General features: G+C 39.7%; 1 protein-coding gene across 1 annotated transcript in view; it reads right to left on the bottom strand.

Annotated features, from left to right (window-relative positions):
* Positions 1–1,755: 1,755 nt before the first annotated feature.
* Positions 1,756–22,446, bottom strand: part of LOC139739512 (charged multivesicular body protein 2b-like) — a 24,624-nt gene continuing 3,933 nt past the window's right edge. The window contains exons 2-8 of the mRNA XM_071650117.1: positions 17,405–17,496; positions 16,757–16,798; positions 11,041–11,142; positions 10,129–10,179; positions 5,415–5,517; positions 2,702–2,808; positions 1,756–1,776 (exon numbers count right to left, since the gene is read on the bottom strand). Of these exons, the coding sequence (XP_071506218.1) occupies positions 1,756–1,776; positions 2,702–2,808; positions 5,415–5,517; positions 10,129–10,179; positions 11,041–11,142; positions 16,757–16,798; positions 17,405–17,496 (518 nt within the window). The remainder of the gene's footprint in view (positions 1,777–2,701; positions 2,809–5,414; positions 5,518–10,128; positions 10,180–11,040; positions 11,143–16,756; positions 16,799–17,404; positions 17,497–22,446) is intronic.

Below are 22,446 nucleotides of genomic sequence, written 5' to 3'. Positions count from 1 at the left end.
CATAATGGAAAGCATTCACTGTGGAAAACATGTTTTCAGACCAGCCATACATGCTACTAAATACATGGTAAGACATGTTGCAAAACTCTTCAACTCGCTACTAAAACAAAGCTGTACTGGGTAGAAAGAAACTCTGGATGTCAGCCCATTCTATCCTTCTCTCACCATAATCTCAAAGACGGCGTGACAAGAACAGGACTTCCACATCGTTGTTCCACAACTTCTTCCCCTGTATGCTCAACCTTATAGTCCTCAATGAATTAGTCAAAGAGCAACATCAACACTGATGATAGGCATGTCATACTTCTTGCCAATTGCATGAACGTGGCACTATATCAGAGATGTATGATACGTGAAAATGACGTATTGCAGGCCGAAAATATCCCTCGAAAACATAATATCAGCTAATAATTTGGTATTACTCATCATAGCTTTGATTTCTGTTCATTCGAAGACAGCAAAGTTGCAATGCCAGAATAAAGAAAATTTCAGAATATTTTTTGAAATATTTCTTGCAACCGTTTCAAATCAAACACCTTTATCACCTATTACCGATTCATTCATATTCAGAGTAGTCCAATATGCTGAAGTTTTTACACAAACTGCAGTACATGCAACGATAAATACATGCACAAACTCCAACTCCAAATTTATAAACTCCAAATTTTATTGTCCAAGAATGGAAATTCATTTTGCCCAATTGATCGTGGGCCCGGCAGCCACTGAGCAGCGCCAGATCGACGTTGCTCTAACCTTTTCAACTGTTGAACGGCAAACAAGGTAGCAGCAACTCCCATCTTTCAACGTCTTTTGGTATGACGCGGCCGGGGTTTGAACCCACGACCTCCCGATTGTGATGGCAGCCGCTCTACTCACTGAGCCAACACATCGGTACAACTTAGCAATATCTTTTTTTTTCAATCTGTGGAACCTACAAATTTATTTATTAATCATTTTATCTACGTCCCATCAGATTACGGATGGGCAGATACAAAATGCAAGCTACATAATGTGCTCTAACCACTAGGATTATATTGACAAATGTTGCATGAATGTCCAGTTTTATACAGGCAACTCCTATCATAACGAAGTCCGGCAGTTTTCTTTTGATATATCATTTTTTTCATTACCATTATAGCTCAGCAATGAAGTATATAAAGATATACAGGCAATAATTTCTAGACCTGAATTCTCACTTCATTGTAGCAAGAGTTTTGTTATAACCGGTGTTCGTTATAATGGGAATACACTGTATCAATCTGGTTCAAGGAGAACTGGGCAGGGTCTCCTGTCCACCAGAATACCAGTATGCAAAGCAGGTCTTAACCCATTCAGGACGACCTGAATTTGCTATAGCACATGTTTCCCATAGACATCCGCCCAAGTATACTTGGGACTATAGTTTTCAAGAGGTTGAGACATAACTACCCTGATGAACAAAATTTGCTGAGGAATCACGGTAGATAATCGTCCCAGTTTCAGATCACCATTATGAGCGGGCAAGAGCTCTTTCTCCTGATTGTGCATGAGGGGGACATTTCATGTCTTACACACTATCCCTATTTCCTGGCAGGTATTGCAGTCTTTCTTGCCACGCATAGTATTACAGTCTGTGATCGTTGAGACAGCACACCATAGCTACAGCAAGACATCTCTGTCACAGGACCCCCAAAGGCATCAGGGATAATGGTCTTCTAGAGCTATGTCCTTTGCCTTTGATTCGCTCTCTTTGCTGCCCAGGGATCCATTGTAGGGCTACGTTGGTGTGTCGGCGAGCTGAAAAACAGAGAGAACCAGAGGTTGGATTGATCATTTGTCTGATTTGACTGCGAAGTATGCAAGAACTGCTTATAATCATGCAATTCACAGAACCGACGGCTTTACGTCACCTACGAAGGACTAGGCAATGAGGCAGGCCTTAACGTGTAGAATTTGGTGGAGCTCCATTAATCACACTCCTTATTTTTTCGAGGAGCTCAACTGAGGTCCTTAAAATCACTCTCCTGCGATTTTTGAGGAGCTCAAGTTGATATAATAAGGTGATAAAATGTCTCATTCTAATGAATACAATACTGCAGGCCTACCTATTGATTATTCTGCAAAACATAGATAAATGACCACCAGCTCCACTAGTTTAAAAAAAAAAAGGTTTTTCAACCTTGTCTTTGTTCTATTTCAAGGCGATTTTTGTCTTCGTCTTGACCAATGCTCCGAATTTCATGATAAAAAAAATTATTTCTGAAAGATCATCAGTTATCCACATTGATTTACACCTTCTAAATTCAAAATTTCAAATGAATGTGGATAATCATTCAGTGATATCTGGAACTGTTAAAGATGAAGTAAAAAAAAATCAATAAAGAGAAAAAGATTGTTCACCTGTCGCATGAGGACTTTTATTCGTGACGAATATCTGATCAGGAGTGATTTTCAAATGGAAAATTCAATTATTTTACTGTAACCTTTGTGAAATTCTTCAACAATTTCATTTGCAACTGTGGTCACAATCATTGAGAAAACCTCTCCGTATGCAAAGAAATCAAGTATGATCAATATGCGGACACAAAGGTTCCTCCTCGTGAGTCTCCCGGAGCCGCGGGGGACGTTCCAGTGCGTGACTGGAGCACTGGAGGGGAACATTGCCAAGGGGGAAAAAAATGAATCTCACTAATCAGTTTCTCGTTATCTTCCCAAGACATACCTTTCCGGCGCCTTCGATCCCAATCTCATTCAGGACCTGGTTGACAATGGCGTCTTGCTCTTTCTCCTCGTCAGATGCACCAAGATCGTCATCCAGGGTGTCATTCACTAAATGAGAGACAATCATTGGGCCTCAGAAAATGGCAATTCAAACTTTCCCACGTTCGGTTGTTTATTTGTTTTCTGCGAAGTGTCACAAATGTACACACTAGTAGTTATGTACATGTATTATGTACGATATGCATGGTTGTTTTAATGTGTATGTACACAGGTTGACCAGATTAATGGAGAACATTCTATTTGGTATAGATATAGTACATACAGGCTGACCAGATCAGTGGAGAATTTTCTAGGTGGTATAAAATGTAGCTACAGTACATGCATGTAACAGGAAATACATTACAGCTCACTAAATCTAGAATGATTCTCACCCAGTCTAGAATGTTCTAGGAAGTGCTAACATATTTGGCTGAGTGAGGCACTGTCCCTGTAGCCCAATGTGATTGGTAGTTATTTTTGGCAGGATGTTATGCACGTAGTTAGGCAGTGAGTCAGCTAGGATTCCTGTAACAGTCTTGGACTTGCTAGTATGTTTTAGTGTGTGACCCCAGGTTGGAGAAAACTACAGAATGTACTAGAAAGGGATGAATGCATATAAAAGCCGGAGAAATTCTGCAGTAGGCAGAGTACCTAACACCTCTGCTCTGAGAGTTACGTCACTTCTGGTTCTGAAACGACTTGTTATAGTCAGTCCTGTCTTACCTGCTGACCTGTTATGTTTGTGGAGATAAGGCCTGGGAGACATTTTGCCTGCAGAGAATTAATTTGCCTACATTGGAGATAGATTCCATTTTTATGTCAATGGACATTGTTACGGCAAAGCCGTGACAGGCTGGATTCCTTGCTGGACATTATAAAGTGAATCATCATTCAACGCATCGACTGGACGTGGTCGTCATAACGTTGGATTCTGCACATTTTGCTGTGGACCTATACCCTGGATCTATAACGTGGACTATTGCAACCAGCGCCTCTGGATTTACGTTGGAGGAATCGGGTGCTGTTCGTTATTCCGAAGGTTCGCTGTTCCAAAGGTTCGTTATTCCGAAGGGTCGTTAATCCGAAACACGCAAATTCCCTATAACTAGAGGTTCGTTAATCCGAAAATGAAAAAGGGTTCGTTAATCCGAAAATTTGTGGCGTTATTCCGAAGGTTCGTTATTCCGAAGATTGGTTAATCCGAAAATGAAATTCGGAACAATGAACCTTCGGAATAACGAATCTTAGGAATAAAGGGCCTTCGGAATAACGAACCTTCGGAATAACGAGCTGTAACCACAGGAATCATTCATCGGTGCGTCAAGGATCATTCATCGGTGCATCGAACATCGTATTTGGACCTTTTCAAAGGATTACGAGAACCTTGTGATTTAAGATATGGCTGTAATACGTGTAAGTGATTTCATTACCGATTTATAATTGTTTCTATTGATCATTACTAGTATTGTACTGATGTGAAAACCCATTACGGGTCTGTACCCACAATATCACTGTTAATAAACCGCCTGCGAACATTAGTTGATTGTTTCTTTTTGTGCGATCATTCTCAGTGTGATTTTGGTCGTAACAGAAGTGCTGACAGTAGTCACAGGAAATGATGATGATGATGATGATAATAATGACAATACTACTAATAACGAAGTCTTTTAATGGGCCGTGTTCATAACACAGTGACACTCCTGGCATATACACCAGCTAGTGAAACAGAGGACTCCCATTAAACGAAGTTGTCAGGACTGGCGGTTTTCTTTCGTTACATCGAAATATCGTTATAACCGAACAGTAAAGTATAGAAAGATAGATAGGAAGTATAAAAAGAAAAATAGATTATGATTTTGGAAACTACATTTTTATCTCTATAAGCAAATAATCAACGTTGGTGAAGGTGATAGGACAAACTATCACTTCCGTGGCGATCTGGATGCAGCTATGTGCGCTTCGGAAAGATAGCGTACACATTCAGATCGCCGAGGACGTGATGATTTGTCTCATTGGCTGAAACTAAAAGTTGATTATTTGCTTTATATTCCACATCTAGGGTCCTAGATGTTCCCAATTTATTCCACATCTGAAACCGTTTTAGCTTTCTTAGGGTATCCCCAGGGCTTAGGCTACGTAGTTTACTTAGACGTATGCGCGTAGATGACAAAACAACGAATTTGCTCCGCGCCCCGCGCGTGGCACCGAAATAAAAGTGCGTTGCACTGTGGTCTCTCACTTGACCCAGGTCAAATGATAGACCACATTGCAACGCACTTTTAGTTCGCGCGTACTCAAAATTGTAAGCTATATCTCGCGTTAGGACTGTGTGGACTAGAGATCAGCGAAACAAGAATGACTATCACTATAAAGTGTTACGAACTTTTCTTCTCAGGTGATGTGATGGGCAAAACTATATGTTTTATCACGTGATGAGCTCTTGACCAATTCTATAGCAAGATTCTTAGTATGTGGAATATAAAGCAAGATACTGATATAACAAGGTAATTATGCAGGTCCCACTTCTTTGATATTCTTTTGTTTTGTTTTTTATTCCAGATACCATGAGATATCCAATATAACGAGGAGGTTTCGATGTTTCCAGGCAGCTCATTATAACGATGTTTCCCTGGCTTGCAATTCCAATCAAACCTCTTTGCCCTCTCCACACTCACTCATCTCTTCCTTCATCTCCATCTTGGTTGACTCCATTTTAAACTGCTTCATGTTCTGCATCATTTTCTGTGGTTTCATCTGCTTGTTCATTGCTCCCAGGGCCTGCAATATCGAGGGAATTGGGAAATAGCTTTGGCATCAAACGTGTATTCCAGGATTCTTCTAAATGTGCTGATATGTAATGACTATTACCCCCAAAAAAAATGGAAAAAATATATCTATTCGGAGAGAAAGGGGCCTGATGTTTCTTCATTTCCCCCATACCCTATACACACAATTTCAAAACAATTGAAAAATTACTCCTATTCACAGAGATATTCAACAATCCATGGAAATGTTATCCCATTGACAGAGAAATTCAATCACATAGAATAAAGCATGATGACAATGGAACTGAAAAATATCACATCATAGCCCTTTTGCGTCATCACTTTAATAATATTTCAAAATATAACTCTTATAAGCCAGTTCGTAGTTCCACTTTGCGCATGAGCAGAAACAAGGTCATTCGGACCAACAGGCATAATGTTTTTTAAATTCACTGGGATAAGCATCTGTAATGTAATGATTATTCATGAGATACTTATAAATGCTGCTTGCCAGCACATCCACCTGACAGCAAAAGTGGTATTTGGCAATATCAATAGAAAGAGATTGTCAATACATTCAATGCAAAATAATGAAATGGATGCTTTCCCAAGTGTAAATTGACGGATCGTTCTGCTCATCTGATCTACATAACTCTATTCTTTGTTTGAACAGGATTATGAATCCAATAAATTGTTATGTAAAGCTTACGAATTATGTCGCTCTAAAACGAGTGAAGTGCCCCTAACCGACTGAGAAAAGAGAAAGGTCATTCGTACCAATGCGCCCATGAGCTAACTCCGAACTAGCTTATTCTGTATAACATTATGAGAGAGAATAATCGTTAATGCGTAGGTGAAATTGAAGTTCCTGGGTTGATTATCGGCCCCTTGCAAAGCCAATATTGTGAAATCTGTGCAGACCTGCATAGTGTCCCATCCAGCATGCATGTAGATGTCATTTCACCTACTGTATATGGACACCACAGGGCCCACATCTGAAAGTTGTGCAAATTTTTCAGGCACAGACTCCCAGTTCATTTGTTGCCCTGGAGACCATGCGTGCACAGACCGTCATGAAGGGCTGTGGAGCCGGGAAATGTGCAAACAACGGGAAATGTGCAAACGCCAGGAAATGTGCAAACGTCTAGCCGGGAAATGTGCAAATCTCTAAATTTCATCAACGGGAAATGTGCAAACGTGACGCCAGGAAATGTGCAAATGTTCAATTTTGCCGGGAAAAGTGCAAAAGCCGCCGGGATATGTGCAAACCGTTCATTTCACCTATACTATATATAGATGGAAGAGAAACTCTCAATCAAACCTGCGGATGAATCATTAACTACCTTTACCACTTGTCTTAGCCCCCTGTCTATAGCGACCACTTGTCTTTTTTTTTTTTTTACATTTTCAACATTTTCTTGTAAACCCCACAACGGATTTTCACCAGATTTGCAGACAGCATTTTATAATGATGTGGTTGTAATTTTTTAACATGAGTCCCCCCTCCCCACCACCACCACCAAAGGAGGGGGTGGTTGAACCCTCAAAGTCCCTGAACTATGGATTTTTTTTTCTCTTCTTCTGTGCTTTGAAGACATTAATGACTGAAATTCCATTTCTTTTTTTATTATAACGGATCCAGGGGTGCCCTGATGGGGGAAAGGGGGGGGGTGACGCAGAGGAGGGGGATTGCCCACATTTTCAGCATCTTCTCGATAAATCTCACGACAGATTATCACCAAACTTGGCAGATAGCATCTTTACGGTGATATAATCTTTATTTGTTAAAATGAGTGCAAATGACCCTAGCGTCAGATCCTTGATCTCTGGAATTTTTCAATCTTCTTCTGTCAAACCAGAACAGAAAGAGGTAAGTTAGTGATATGAAGACTTTAATGATTGAAATTTCATGTTTGATTATGGCGGATCAAGGGGTGCCCATATCGGGGGATGGAGGGGGGGGAGGGAGGAGGGGGATTTTCCGCATTTTCAGCTTCTTTTTAAAAAATCTACAACGAATCTTCATCAAACTTGGCAAATAGCACGTTTATGGTAGTATGATCTTAATTGATAAAATGAGCCCTCCCCGGAGGGGGTTGAAGCCTCAGAGTCCCTACACTCTGGATTTTTTTTTTTTTTTTTGTCCTTCTGTCAAACCGGAAAAGATAGAGGTAAGTTAGTGCTAATGAAGACATTAATGACTGGAATTTCACGTTTGATTATGGCGAACCCAGAGTGCCCAGATTGGGAGGGGAGGAGAGGGTTTTTCCACATTTTCAGCATCTTCTTGGTAAATCTACCACGGATTTTCAAAAAAAAACTTGGCGTTTTATGGTGATTTGATCTTAATTTGAGAAAATGAGCCTCCCCCCTCCACTCACACACACACACATACCCGCTGAAGGGGGGGGGGGGAAGCCTCAGAGTCCCTAAACTGTGGAATGTTATCTTTTTCTGTCGAACAAAAAAGAAGAAGATAGGGCTAAGTTAGTGCTTACAGCTAATGCTTAATGAAGACATTAATTAAAAAATTAGGAAAATCCCCCCCTCCCCCTCACCCGACCCATCCCCAATCAGGGCAGCTCTGCACCCACCATAATCAAACATGAGATTTCAGTCATTAATGTTTTCATAGCACTAACTTAGTTCTATCTTTTTCGGTTCTACAGGAGATCCAGACTTTATAGGGACTCTCTGAGGCTTACACTCCCCCCCCCCCCCTTCCTCTTGGGGGGGGGTGGTCATTTTAACAAATCAAAATCAAATAAGGTGAAAATCCGTTAAGATTTTTCATGAACATACAGAATATGTGAACAATTCCCCTCCCCCCCCCCCCTCACACCCCCTATCAGGGCAACCCTGGATTCGTCGTCATCAAACCTGAAATTTCAGTAACTATAGTGTCTGCATAGCATTAACGTAGTTCTATCTTTTTTCGGTTCGACAGAAGAAGATTAAAAATTCCAAAGATTTAGAAATCTTAAGCTTTAACTCCCCACCCTTCCCCGAAAGGGGGCTAGGGAGGGGTGTTGAAGCCTCCCCCCCCCCCCCATGGCCTCGTGTCCTGAATCCCTGGATTTGCCATTAAACTTGAACTACTGTCATCAATGTTTTATACCACCAACCAAGTTCTATCTTATTCGGGTATAGAATATAAGAAGAATTTTGATAAAATCGTAGTTCTGGGACTTTGAGGCCCCCCCCCCCCCCGAAAAAAGGGGGGTATGACTAGTCTAAACAAATTAAAATCCCATTGCAATAATGGTGCTACCTGCCACTTTTTGTTGAAAATCTGTCTAGGATCTTATTAAGAAAATAATATTAATTGCGGAGGTTCATGCGCTGTTTTGACATGGAGTTTAGCTATTATCTTTATACACAGTATTGTTAAAATAAATGGTTTGCTCGTTTCCCGGTGATGTGTGCACATTTCCCGGCAAAATTGAACTTATGCACATTTTCCGGCGTCAAGTTTGCACATTTCCCGTCGATGAAATTTGCACATTTCCCGGCGAGACATTAATTTGCACATTTCCCGGTGTTTGCACATTTCCCGGCGTTTGCACATTTCCCGGCTCCACAAGGGCCCGTGCTGGGGCGTGCACATATGTTTTTATGGACAGCTGTACAGACTCATAGGTCTATTAGGGCCCTGTTTTATGAAGAGTTAAATTTTATTACGAAGTTGATTTCAACTGTAAGCCTATGGCAGCCTGTGTAGTAAGGAAATTTAAAATTGATTTTATCTTTTGATAAAACGGGGCCCTATAGGTCTTTGCACAAAGTCCTTGCTGGCTCTACATGGACCATGCACACATAGGCACAGACCTCTTTCAGACTCCACACAGTTTGTTGCAGAGGTGTTCCTGAGCAGGTATAACATTTTCAAGGGCATGCAAAATGTCCACACATGTTCCTTGATGAATCTGTACGCTGTTTTCTATACAGGGGGTATTACAACCTTGCGGTACAGGTGCTGTTGATGTAACCACATCCACGATTCCCTCGAACAGGAAATCCACCCCAAAAATAAATAAACTCCAAAAGAAAGAGAAAAAAATCCCTGCCAGAAAGAAATAATGAAGATATGACATTTTGAAATTTCATTTTTTTTCATAAAACATTTCTTGACTAGTCATGACTGAGTTGATGATGTCATGCCCTCACAATTTTTCAGATAATGTTGTTTATTGAATTCGGAAAATTGTTATTTTTAGCTAATACAGATAAAAGCATATTCTATACCAAAATAAATTAAAGTTAACATCTCTCCTTTTCATATTTTGATTATCCAGCTGAATATGACATTTTTGTCATTTCTGTATATGAAATGAATAAGAAATTGTGAGAGCATGACATCATAAACTTGCTGACTTGAATATTCATAATGACTGGTCAAGTTATTGTTTTCAGAAAAAAATTGAAATATCAGACAGTCATAACTTCCTGATTTCTTATCCGATTTTGATCATTTTTGCACGGTTGTGAAAGGATTTTGTCCTCTTTCTCATAAAATTGATTAAATTCTGGAGTGGATTTCTTCTTTATGGATCTGGACGCCCCACAGTCTCTTGAAAATCTTTGAACCGATGTGACAAAAATACTGAACTAGTTTTTAACTTACCTTTGCGGTTCTACCCATGATCTCAGCTGTGGATTTGTTTGCTACCATGATCTGCAGGGAAAAGAGAGATTATTAGTATTGTACTTGCTGAAATGGGTGCAATCTATCAGTTGCATGCAATGCTGTATCCATGGCTCCATATTGAGGTTACGGTGTCTTGTCTGACAACAGGGGTCCCTGAACACTGTATTCAGAGTGAAATTTAGGAAATTCACAATTTTCACAGCAATTGTTTCAGTGAATGTATAGGCGTCAGTCCACAGAGCATACATAATGTGTAATACCTCATATATAGCTGTATTAGGATTGATGGGAAAAAAACTGCATTGTCTATAAACTTTGTGGTTTCCAATCCAATTTGTACTCTTTTACCTAAGGTGCAGAATATTTAACTCAATCCACTATGCTTTTATGCATCTTTGCAAGCTTTTCTTTTTCACTTTTTGATACATTGATATGAGGTATCTATTCCCTCATTTCAAATTGGTAGTATACATTGTACATTAGACCAAGACATTTTGCATCCTTCCTCTATACACTTAATTGCATTACAATCTTACAATCTACACAAGTACATCAGAATAAATCCTCAAATTCAAGCAAGGTGGACGTGGGAAAAACTGTTGAGGTCTGATAGTTCTAGTCAACATAATACACACAAGTATGTGCAATCATCTCATCAAATTTTCTTTCATTTTAAATCATGACATCATTTATATAACAAATGCTTATTCAACCCTGAATTTCAGAAACAACAAAATTTAGACACATTTCCTTTAATTCAAAGGAAAGTCCTCTATGACCTCTCTTACATGAAAAGAACAAAATGAAAGAGAAGTGGAAATCAGGTTAATCTTGCTGGAGAAACATGGGGATTATTATACTCTATGTTCAAATGACCATATACCGCACCTTTGACTGAGCGTTGATAGAGGTTATCTGGGCACTGGCTCCACACAAGCTAACTCTCTGCTTCCTAAGGTTAACGAGCTGTTTGGCGAGGATTTTCGATGCCTGTTACATGGGAAAAACAAAGACAGAGACAGGACTACATGCATGTCATCTACACGTTCTTTATCGGGGCTCCTACCACAAGCATATACACATTTAGCTTTTACAAAAGAATAGAAGAGTACCGTGACAAACGATGATGCCTTCAAAAGGCCTCATCAAAACATAACATACAAGTAACATATTTATACAACAGTATTTGTAAAACTGATTACAGTGTACCTGAAATAATCAATCAAAACAGGATTAGCGAATTCTATCTCTAATTTGTGACCCTGCACCACAAAACAAACAAAAAGTCGACATACATGGATTTTTAGCTAAGGACATATTCTAAGCTTTATAATGATGTATAAATCAATTCAAATGGACAATCCTATATAACCTATCTAAATATTGGAAAGAGAGCGCTCACTCTGGAAAAGTGCGAACCGAGAAAAGAGGCTCTGAAGTCAAGGGTCTATCTGTCTATTCAAGCGTTCAATCTTTACCAAACCGTGCTAGCTGTGCGACGAATGGGACAAAAAAAAAAAAACAGGATGTAAACCACTGGAGCAGCAACAATGAAGGGATTAGCAGATTAAATCGAAATTGAACGCGCTCTATTAAAACATTCTGTCCATGATTAATGCCAACTTTCAAAGCAGTAGTGCTATCCTTTCAAAAGTTATCAGACTTGAAAGTGAAGAGTTCGCAAAGGGTTATCAAGAAATGAAAAGGGGCCTCTAAGACATACCTGATCTCACTACTCTTCAAAAAAAGGGTTGTAGAAAAACTACTGAAAATGTACTTTCCCATTCATCTTATAATCCCAAACTCAAGAATAATGTAGAAGAAGAATAGCTCGATTTTTGTTTGTATCAAAAAAGTAAAGACATAATATATTAATGGACTTTGCAGGGGGAGGGTGATACCCCTCCCACACGAGGAAGATTTTGCATTTTCAGACTTGAAAATCAGAGATCTGGTGCATCCTTTTGGTAAAATATTCTAGGCAATCTTGTGGGGCAGAAATTTGGAGGGGGAATACCCCCTTCCGCATGAGAGAATTTTGCATTGTGATGATCGTCATTCAACGGCTTTGTGCACACTAATTTGGTCTCATATTGAGAAAATTGTGAATCCTCAGAGTAGATAATTCATAGTTTGTATCCCCCACCCCTCCAACACGAGGGAGCTCTTGCATTTTTGGTACTGAAATGGAAATAATCATGTCTTATACACAATTTATATGTTATATTTGGGAAATTGTTGATCAAATTGTAATTTGTATGGTCCGGAGAGGCGCGCCGCGCAGCAGGTATTAGTCCAGGCTAGGCCCCATAGAAAGTGCACCTAACCTTGTTTTTTTATATATACAATGTTTTTTGATGGTTTCTTGTTAATTCGAGGGTGCTGATTCCAAATCCGATTGATGCCACTCGAGTAACCTTGAGCATTTTCGGCCAAATGCAAAAATCCAAAATGGCCATGATAATCCCAATTATGTCAATTTTATGACCAATTATTCCATCAAATTTTTTTAAATTTTTGTTCCTTGAGTAATTCTACTTGCACAAGCAAGAAATGTTTCATTTGAGGAGGTACATTTAGTGTTTAAAGCTTATGTTCAATTCAAAATGGCCGCCGCTCCTATACTCATGTACTACATGAATGGCAAAATATATGCATAGAAATAGAAGACGAATTTTCAGTCACATACCTACGCTTTTATCAAGATTTGCATGTGCAATGTAAATCCGATGAGTGCCAGTAGCAAAACAAGCAGACAAACAAGCAAACAAACAGAAAATATATTGCTTTTAGGCTTGTTATATTCTTCTAATACAAAACTTCAAAATGGATGCCACTCATATACCCCTGCAAAATATGAACGGTAAATAAATTGTACACGGAATTTTTTTTTTCTGTCACTCAGGTACACTGTTTAGCAATTTTTGTGCTGATTATAAATCAAAAGGTTGTTACTAACAAAACCTGTTTTATTTTTTTTATGCAAGCATCCAACGTTTGCTACATCAATCTGGATTTTCCCGAGAAATTTGGAAAAATCCACCAAAACTTGAATTGACGCCAACATCAAGATCGTTTATCAGGAATTATTAGATATTATCATTTGATACTTACTTGCCTTGAGATGTTAAACATTCTCTGATTTCTCTGATGTTTACTCTGATTTACTGAATCTTTAAAGGGCTAAATCTTAGATGATGACACAAATGAAAATTCCAATCAACTGTCCTGTTCTACATTGTCTAAAAGCGATATTTTACAAACTTTTCAGTCCCCTCATCCCAGAAAGAACATGAGGCAGGGGAAAGTATAAAAAAGGGACCACCTTACGTCCTGTCGTCAAATCTCTGAAAGAAAAAAAAGTGCCCAAAAATCTGTCACGTTAACCCAGAATATGATTTGCTTGAAAATACAAATGACAAATGACCTTCTGCCTTATCTGTATATCGTAGATCAGATTTACCACTGGTTCTGTGATTGGGTGATTTCACCTATTTGCTCATGGCTGGTTAAAATGTAACAGCATGGTCTTGTGTTTGGAGAATCACAAAGAGTTTGGTAAAGTATCGATCGTAGTATCCAACATGTTATTTCTTTTTCATTGCAAACAGAAAGTCAGGAAACAGAAAGTCATCACACCACAGTAGTCTTATTTTGTAACATCCATCATTGAATTTATATTTTGTCTAAGAATGCAGTCACTATGTAATGAAGTTGACGCATATGATGCTGAAAGACGCATATTATAAGAGTGAGTCGTTGTCAGGAGCATTGCTACTGCCATCAGGAGAAAAGTCTGTTCCGCAACCCCTGCAATCCTGCAATTGCCTCACAAGGTATACTTTGTAGAGGTCACTGGGTGATCTTGCCATAGAGACAGGGTGAAGACATGGGGATTTGCTTGAGCACTCCTTTACAGAAGATCCAAAGCCCAACCTTACCAGCAACCATCCACAGACCTATCTGACAATACGCATGCTGACATTGAATTGTTACCTAAATGCAGCCATGGTAAGTGGAAAGCTTCACTGCTCTCAAGGTAGATGAATTTTACCACCATTTTTTTTTCGGAGTGAATGTGTTTGCGTATATGATGTCAAGGGAGCCTCTGAGATCTGCACAGTGCTGCCTCACTCTGAAAGCAGCGTTATAACAACTTCATACTGCTTGTCTTTAATCTTCAGCACTTGCAGATTCAGGATTGCTCTAGGTAATCAAACCAGCTGTGTAGGACTCTGAATGATGGCCTCCTTAATGGTGGCTGTAAACTAACTCTACTAGAGCTCTTTTTAACATATACGTGGTGACATAACATTCACTTCACGTAGGAAGTTTGCAGATGATCTTGCCTTTACGTCTCATAGTCCTTGGATGACATGAGCCGAGTACTGACCCATCTCACGACAATAGAGGAGTATTTCACCTTCTAGAGACTTTGCCCCAACCCTTAAAAGATTATCATCAGACCCATGCCTTCCATCTTAGTAACCAGCTTGCCAACGCTATGGTCAAGGTAGCCCTCTGTGGCAAGCCTTCCAAGCATAGGCTAAGGAAGTCCACCCTCCTTCACTGGCACTCGATCACTCTCCCTCACGCTGGAAGGAAAGGATGGCAAGTGTCACCAGTGCCGTCAACACATATTCTGACCTTCCAAACACGATAGCATGGGGGGCATTTCATGAAGCATTTTGTCTGACAAATTTGCTCTCAGCCAATCAGATGCAAGGATTTTAGTAGCTTACAACTGTTTGTCAAAAAGAAAAGATCTGAAAAAACGCTTCATGAAATGCCCCCTCCCCCCCGAACAACCTGCCATCAATGCGTCTGAAATCCCACAAGCCTAGATTTCCATCCCGTCGCTTGAATGCTTTGACCCCAAAACAGGGTGGTGCAGATGCTGGTCTGATGTCATTTATGATACCACCCAAATCACCTACAACACTGTTTCTGGCCTGGCAACAAAGCCATATAATAGGGCTTCATCGGGTGGTGATCAAGCAAGTCTTCATGTCTTCATCCTGTTTCTATGGCAAATAATCGCCCTCTGACCCCTGAGGAAGTGCTGAACATCACCAGATGTGGTTGCAATTAAAGCAATTGCAGGACTAATATGCATCTTTAGCCTGAGAATCCTGCAAATTTGGGGCTGATGTCGCCTAGCTGCTACCAAATATCCAATTAAAGAGATCTTTAAAAAAAATAAAAATGAACTTTGAAATTTAGTGAACTTATATTCGTTGTTGAGACAAAATAAAATATATAAGAAATTGTTTTAAACATCGTAAGGTTTATGAATATTAAATGCTCAAAAATACATGTAGGCCCTCTATATTGTAAGTGGCACCCAACATATTTGTATTACACATGCAGCGCTTTATGATAGCGTAGGTACGGGACTGGAAATACAGTAAATTTGTTCTATATTTCCATGCATATGTTTTACCATTCATATAGTACATGAGCATAGGAATGGCGGCCATTTTGAATTGAAAATGAGCTTTAAATACGAAATGAACCTATATGAAATGAAAATTCTCTTGCAAATGCAGATGGAGTAACTCTAGAACAGAAACGTACAAAGTTTGGCAGAATAATTGGTCATATAATGCACATTATTGTGGTTATCACGGCCGAATTAGCATATCTGGCTGCCATTTTGGATTTTTGCATTTTGCCGAAAATGCTCAAGGTTACGCGAGTGGCATCAATCGGATTTGGAATCAGCACCCTCGAATTGACAAGAAACCATCAAAAAACACTGTATACATAAAAAACAAGGTTGGGTGCCTTCTAGCCCGGACTATATACTGGTATGACATTTTTCAACGTTAGAACCATGCATCAACGATATTTTGAGCGAGCGAAGCGAGCGAGCACTTGAAAAAAAAAAAATTATGTACACAAATTCTTGGAGATAGAATGTTTAGCTCTCACTCGGCGGACGTCAATCGAACGTCTCGCAACATGTCGAACTCAATACAATCATAATTCTTCTTCATCCAATTTTTTTTTTTAAATTTCGGGGGATATTATGTACAGGCCACCCCCATTTATACCAATAAATCACTCAATTCTAACTTTTCTTACAGTGCAATACCTATTCAAAGACTTGAATCAAGAAACAAATAACCGATTGTGACGACGACGACGATGATGATCATGCTGATTATGATGATGACAAAGTTTAAAGGGATTGTACAGTTTTGGTTGAGACCTAATTTCAGATTTCTAACATTTTTTGGTGAGATAATGAGAAACCTCTTATGAAATAAGAAAGAGCATGTAATTCTATGAGGAATTCAACGTTTATTTGATGAAAATTGGTTTTGAAATGGCTGAGATATCCAAAAAAGAGCGATTCTAATAAAGTGTGGGACCCACACTTTATTACGATCGCTTTGTTTTACTTTGATTTTGGATATTTCAGTCATTCCAAACCCGATTTTCATCAATAATAAACTTTGAATTCCTCTTAAAATGGTATGCTCTGTACTATATCATAAGTGTTTTCTTGGTATCTCGCAAAAAGTTAAAAGCCCAATTCTCATCTCCACCAATACTGAACCATCCCTTTAAGTCAAGAGGACATATCATCATACTTTACCTCCTTATTCCCTTGCTTTGCAGCTTTCTTTATTTCCGTTTCCTGCAAAATGGTAGACCAAATATCAATTTGCAATTCACAAACTCCAAATCAAACAGATATTAAACACCTACGATAGGAACATGAGAGGGTACGACATTTTCGTTGAACCATTTTCAAAATGGGGAGGACTATACAGTGCACATGCATAGTCCTGCGAGCTGAAGATTCAATTTGAATTCACTGCGTGTCCCACCTAAATTTGTGCCATCTGTGGCAGAGTACAGAAACAAATCCAACAAAACATCAAAATATTCATACACTTATAAACAGATTCTTCTTTTAAAAAAGCAATTTTGACAAATGAATTCTTGTTGAGGAACCTTGATTTGATCAATTTGCAAACCAACATATACAAATACAGGATTATTACTATGTCATTTGCATGCTATTCAAGCCAATATTTCATAGGTAAAAATCTGACTATTCTCATATTTTCAAAGGTTAAGGGTCTACTGTATTGTTGAGGTCATAAGCATATTACAAAGAAATATCTAACTTTTCATATGAAAAAAAAAATCCCTTGAAATGCTGCAGATGTGCTTTTCCTTTTTGATGGAAAGGATTCGAACATGTAACTAAGAACAGGGAAATATCATTATTACTTACCAGTTTCTTTTCATCTCGCTCCAATTTAGCACGATCTCTGTCAACACCTCGTTGTGTCTTTTTTAGGTCTCTTTCCGTCTTTTTTAAGACCTCTGCAGAACACGCAGTTATGAAAATGAAAGACGATATCAGATTGTAATGATGTTGTCTGTTCGTGTGTAACCAAAACTATAATATACTATGTAACGGTAGCGGTAGACCTACACTACAGGCATAAGTACAAATGACCTCGTTGCATCCGTATTGCTATAGTTCAGCTCCAGCTCCAGCTCTGAGCACAACACTATCCACCAATTGCACAATTCACAAACATGGCTCTTACTAGACTTACAATGCCATTACTACTTGATCAAGACAAAGGTTACTTGAGTAGACCTATAGTTAATTCACACGATAATTAGCTAGACCGTACTTCCTACACAAGGTCTAGAGATCAAGCTGTAACAAAGGATCAGTGTAAAGTCTGTTAATTCAATGATTTATGAAAATTTCCGAGGGCGTACTTGTGAAATAGGTCCCACCACTGTCTGTCTGTACTAAATACATGTTTATAGCGGCGGCTTACCTATTCTACTCGTGTGGCGTTAGGCATGACGATCAACTGTTAATCATAAGCACAGCGTTGGGGCTTTCCTAAACAGTACATGTATTAGGGAGCTTTAGATTTGCGACGATTGCGTTGGCCAGGAAAAGTGCAAACGCGGAAAATATGCAAACGTCTTGTAGGGAAATGTGCGAATCTCTGAATTGCATCAATGGGAAAAGTGCAAACGTGACCCCGGGAAATGTGCAAACGGTCAATTTCATGTGCAAATGATTCACTTCATCAACATTGTTCATGTACCTATACAAGATAGATCCTCTATCAAAACTACGCATGAATCATTACCATTTTTATTTGCAGTTAAAACTGTCTTGGCGATCTCCTGTCTTTAGCGGGCCACCTGTTTATAACGGCCGGGTTTTTGTTTGTTTTTTTTCATTTCCCTTGGGTGCATAGCCGCTATAGAGCTATAGATAGGTTTAACTGTACGGTAAAACCTGTCTTCGTGACCACCTGTCTGTAGTAGCCACCTGCCGTATGCGACCAGCATTAAAAACAATTCTCTCCGAGAGAAAAGGCATGTTAAAGATCGAACCTGTCTATAAAGGCCACTTGCCGTATACAACCACTAAATACAATTCCACCCGTTTTCAAGAAGAAGCTGAAAATGTGAAAATTCTACCGCCTCTGCCGCCCCCCCCCCCTTTTTGGGCAACACTCGTGCAACACTCATCAGAGGGTAAATGATTTTCTGCACCGTCCGACTATTGGTTGTGAGATCGAAGGGTTAATAGCTCATCAACTCAACTTTCACCTGACACTCATCGTACACTAATCGTATCTATAGACCTAGTGAAATCCGATGGCCAACGGTCTATGGAAGGAGGGTGATCCCACAGTCAGCCAACACTGGCGCCTCAGCACACTTTTACCGGACCATAGCCGTTAGCTATATTGATTATGAAGATTGGGAGTCAACGACCAAATCCCCTTGAGCGTTCCATGATGGCTATTAGTAACTGATCAGTGGGAATTAGTGGGAATGCTGGAGGATGATTGTTCCAATCCTTGTGGGATTCATTTAAGAGCAAATTATATATCTATTGTTGTGTGAAAATTATTTGCTTCAGAATAGTCTCATATTCAAGTAATGTGCAGTTGGATGTTTCCAGGTTAGCGTGCCTGGTCAGTGACGGGGCATTAATCTGCACATTACTTGAATATGAGACTGTTCTGAAGCAAGTAATTTTCACACAACAGTAGATATATAATGTACTCTTAAATGAATCCCACAAGGATTGGAACAATCATCCCTCAGCATTCCCACTGATTCCCACTGATCAGTTACTAGCCATCCCCTTTAAGTAAATAAAAATGTAGGTTGAATGAATGTAGCAATATTAGTTGAACACATCAGTGAAAGCTTGAGGAAAATCAGAAGATCCATTCACATGTTTCAATGCCACTACTGATGGATAAGGGGACTACAGCATTTTGTCACGTCACGTATAGAAAACGATATAACGAATTCCATAGAATTGATTTTTTTTTTCTGTGAAAAGTTCACATTCCTTCGACTTGTTACTACCTATGATGAGAGAAAATTTAATCTCCCCCACCCCCCCCCCGCGCTTTCTGAATGAGGTAAATAAGGTGATTATAATGAGATGCCAGGAAAGTGAAAATGTTATTTCTTTCACATGATATTCTTACATCCTTTTCCATTGGCGACGTCCCCCATGTTGTAGACTTCTCATCCTGCGATAGCAGCAACCGAAACCTAAGAATTCATAGATTTTCAACTGACTGACCGATTTTCCTCAAAATCATTTCACTAAGTCACGTTTTCTACTAACATCGCTTCATCTACTATAATCCATACGTACATTTGGTATTCCTCTGTAAGTGCCAGCAGACTCTCCTGTGCCCCTACCTATAATGCCAATGGACTATAATCGTACGTAAATACGCACTCTTCGCTTACCACTCCCGAAGATTCAATGACAGCGGATGCTCTGGTCTGGTCCCCCGCCGTCACCCCTAATATGCTACTATTGAGACCCAGAGCTCCCTCATAATTGGGAAGTACTGTATTTGAATTTACGAAACTAAGTTAAGGTAATAAAATGAGTATATGTTAATGATATAAACACATTGTTGCTTTGAATTGTTTTAGCTTCCTTATGTATATATATATATATATATATATATATATATATATATAAAGAGCTTGCTTCAAAAGGCAATTAATCCATCAAATTTCAATTTGTCGGTCGTTTCACGAGCCGACGCAAGTGACACCTGACGATCAAAGTTGATTCTGAGATAAACGCTTTCAAAAGTTTGGCTTGCTTTTTCTTGATCGTTACAGAATGAAATTAATTAATTTTGTTGATAGGGAGAGAGAGCAAGTTCCTATATTACATGTAGCGTTAGATTGAAGTTCATCTGGTCATTAATTCATTAAATAACTTCAAGCGAACATGTAAGTCAGTTCGTGAAAATGAAAATGTTGCGTTTTACGCGCTTGCGCGTTTCACGAACTGACGCATCCATCTACGCCTCCCGTGTTTTTCGTTACAACTGCCGCCAATACGTTTCACGAACTGACGCATATGGGACGCTGCATGTGCGTTTCAGCATTTTGTACGGAATCATCGTAACAGCGCGCACGACTATATTGGTAGCGCGCATTCTGAAGGCCGTGTCACACATCCGGGCAAGCTACGCGTGCTTTTGTGGCGAGAGGAGAGGTTTCCAGCACGTAGAAGATTTTCCGCGGGCGAACAAGAATGTTTGCAATTTTCGCATTTGTTTCTTACCTACTAGACGCGTGTTACTTAGCTTCTACTTGCGTACATTCCGTGTGACCTGCGTGAGAGCCAACTCCTGCGAGGTGCTGCCGGCAAGAGTCTCCTACTGGTGTTCTACGTGTACCTCTGCGAGCGAACCCCATGACTCACTCGGAACAAGTTTTGAGCATGCTCAAGGCCTTGTTATACCGTATCTGGGGAAGTTTTGCGGCTTGACTTGCGGGGAAACAAATTTGCTCCCTGCAGCTCTCTGCAGTTGGTCCGCACCTGACAGTGCCTAGCGCGTACTTGCCCGGAGGTGCTCACGCAAGTCCGATTTAACCGCAGCCAAGTTTTGAGCATGACCAAAACTTTTTCCGGGTGAGTCGCGGGGATCCCGGAGATGTCAACGCAGAACGCCAGTAGGAGGCCCTTAGCGGCAGCACTTCGCAGGCAACTCCCACGCAGGTACGTCTCAGTCCCCGTATGCAGCCAAGATAATGACATTCCGTTGGACTTCGGTCATTCCTTCAGAGGAATTCCTTCACTGAGTTGTCAGCCCCCACGCGACTGGTACAAAGGTCACACAGTATACCCGCAAGTAAAATTTAAGTATAACGCGTCCAGCAAGTAAGACACATGCACTGACTCGCCCAAATCCTTGTTCGCCCTCAGAAATTCCCGGTATGCTGGAAAATCCCTACACGCAACAGAATGCATAGCTTGCCCGGAAAGGTGTGACAGGGCCTAAACATGGTTGCGGGTAAAGAGATTTGCGTGCACACCTCCGCGTGACTACGGGTGAGATACGTGCTAGGTACTGTCATGTGCGGCTCATTCCGGGGACCTTCGGGTAGTAAAAATTCTTCTTTGCAAGTCGCACGCAAGGCTTGCCCGGTAAGGTGTGACACGGCCTTGAGATTTTGTAGGCCCATTTATGGCGAATCTCCACTTATGGGCAATGAATCATGCAATAACTTTTGATGAAGAGATTATAGTTCTTGAATGTGTTTGAACTCGGAAAAAAAGTGCTGTATCATGGCTTTGTTGTCATTGCTAATTTTGTTTCATTCTGTGAAGTTCTAATAATTGCTAGACACTGGCACCAATGGCGTTAAAACCATGTCGGTGAACTAATTCTAGCATCTTGTTTTTTTTATTACAATGAAGTAATGCTTCTAAATATAGAAAATATAGAAATATAGAAAACATCTGCCTTCAGACCCAGTTTTATAGAAATAAAAGGAAAAATATATTCCCTACAGATCAATACAAAATGGCAGAAATCGGATACTGCAGTACTAGTAAGAAATAAGGAAGATATGACATTTTGAAATTTCACCTTCTTTTCCCCGGAAAACACTTCTTGACCAGTCGTTATGAATTCAAAACAGAAAATTGACGAGGTCATGCCCTCACAATTTCTTATTTATTTCACATACAGAAATGAAAAAAAAAATCAAATCTAATTTTTCAGCAGTACAAATACGAAACTTGCCTTGAAACACCAAAAAAAAAAAAAAAAAGAACAGATGTTAACACTGATATATCTTGGTATGGGAACATGTTTTTACTTGTATTAGCTATAAATAATAATTTTTCCGAATTTCATACATAACATACTTGAGAAATTGTTAGGCTATGATATCATCAACTCGTTTATTTGAATATTCATAAGAACTGGTCAGGAAAATAATCCGCTAATG

Source organism: Diadema antillarum, unplaced genomic scaffold (assembly GCF_040938485.1).
Source record: "Diadema antillarum isolate AM-2024a unplaced genomic scaffold, OU_Dant_1.0 seq00000802_RagTag, whole genome shotgun sequence".
NCBI classification, from domain to species: Eukaryota; Metazoa; Echinodermata; class Echinoidea; order Diadematoida; family Diadematidae; genus Diadema; species Diadema antillarum.
Note: the sequence above shows the minus strand (reverse complement) of the source record. Positions and strands in the feature narration are given on the sequence as shown.